At 47.4% G+C, this 1,100-nt stretch overlaps 2 protein-coding genes across 2 annotated transcripts; both read right to left on the bottom strand.

Annotated features, from left to right (window-relative positions):
• Nucleotides 1–47: 47 nt before the first annotated feature.
• Tsp_14355 (conserved hypothetical protein) lies at nucleotides 48–500 on the bottom strand. Its single transcript, XM_003368227.1, has one exon. It carries the CDS (start codon nucleotides 498–500, stop codon nucleotides 48–50), a length of 453 nt encoding a protein of 150 aa, XP_003368275.1.
• Nucleotides 501–523: 23 nt separating this feature from the next.
• Nucleotides 524–1,009, bottom strand: Tsp_14354 (serotype-specific antigen 1). The gene is made up of 3 exons (XM_003368226.1): nucleotides 961–1,009; nucleotides 814–878; nucleotides 524–757 (listed from the first exon to the last, which is right to left on the bottom strand). Exons 1-3 carry the CDS (start codon nucleotides 1,007–1,009, stop codon nucleotides 524–526), a joined length of 348 nt encoding a protein of 115 aa, XP_003368274.1.
• Between the last annotated feature and the right edge of the window lie 91 nt (nucleotides 1,010–1,100).

Genomic DNA, 1,100 nt, shown 5'->3' with positions numbered 1-1,100 from the left:
TTCAGAGATGTACGGTGGCAGGATGGGGAGCTGCTCACCACGAGCTCTTACATTGTGACAGTGCGACAATGCAATCCTGATCGCCAATGACTACGCAATTCGAAGAGTTGGTTGCTGAGGGTGTGTAGCGAACAAATTAATGGTATACAGGCCGGATAGTAGCAGGTGGTCTTCATTCTCTTCGACACGGCGTCACAGAGTTTCTTCATTCTGAAAGACCTAGCGGAAATTCTGCGGCTTACGGGCCCGGATGAAGCGGTTGATTTGGTTTCTCTGAGAAGCAGAAAAATCATGCAACGGCTGATGTCTGGACGTGCGCTACAGTTAAATGCTACTAGCGATTTATCGAAAGCGATCACCTCACGCTGAGTACGAACATTTGCCAAGATATGTGGGAATAACTTGCCTGCCGCAGTGATTCTGATGGTTTGGCCACACTTGGAATCGCTGAAGATGATTGAGCGATTACAAGGGAAACTGATCGTGATGTGCTCTATCATGCATCATGTTCACTACTTTGATATCATCGACGGTCGCCTTCGACTGACGGTCCAGTAGCCTTGCAGTCCAGATCGGTTGGATTCCAATTGTTCTGACAACCATGATGGTGACTGAAGAGGCCAGAACGTTGCTGACGCGAAAGGAGGAAGCCAGTGGTAAAATTTTTCGAGAGTTCTGGAAAATAGAAGAAGCACTCAAAGTCACCCTGGACGAAACCTTTCCGCAGTTGATAGCGACGTTGTACTTGAGAGAGATTCTAACAAATATTGTCGGAGGTTCTAACAAATATTGTCTTTTTATGGAGAAAAATACTAGTTGGACCTCCCCTGGATCGACTAAACACCAAAGTCGCCGGCTGGTCACGCAGTACGTGTCACCTAAAGGAGAGCTGCCAAAATCATCCAGACTACACTTCGTTCACGTGATATTGCGTGGAGGATGGACAAAGTTGAAAATTACTAGAGACGAGTCTCTCTGGCCAGACTTGGTATCGTGTCCACTTCGCCATCTGTTAGGACATGGGTTGAAAAGTCAGATGTGCAGCGTGTGCTTGACGGATCTGCACACCACCCGTTGCCAAATTCCGCGAAACTTACAAA

The sequence above is a fragment of the Trichinella spiralis genome (assembly GCF_000181795.1).
Source record: "Trichinella spiralis strain ISS 195 chromosome Unknown Scfld2864, whole genome shotgun sequence".
NCBI lineage: Eukaryota > Metazoa > Nematoda > Enoplea > Trichinellida > Trichinellidae > Trichinella > Trichinella spiralis.
This window is presented reverse-complemented; position numbering and strand designations above follow the sequence as displayed.

Bases quoted from the DNA above. Each gene is read 5' to 3' on its own strand.
- Tsp_14355 (XM_003368227.1), bottom strand. From the start codon at position 500: ATGATAGAGCACATCACGATCAGTTTCCCTTGTAATCGCTCAATCATC.
- Tsp_14354 (XM_003368226.1), bottom strand. From the start codon at position 1,009: ATGGCGAAGTGGACACGATACCAAGTCTGGCCAGAGAGACTCGTCTCT. The intron at 879-960 runs GTAATTTTCAAC...GCTCTCCTTTAG, and splicing joins GCCAGAGAGACTCGTCTCTA to GTGACACGTACTGCGTGACC. The intron at 758-813 runs GTATTTTTCTCC...AATATTTGTTAG, and splicing joins ATCCAGGGGAGGTCCAACTA to AATCTCTCTCAAGTACAACG.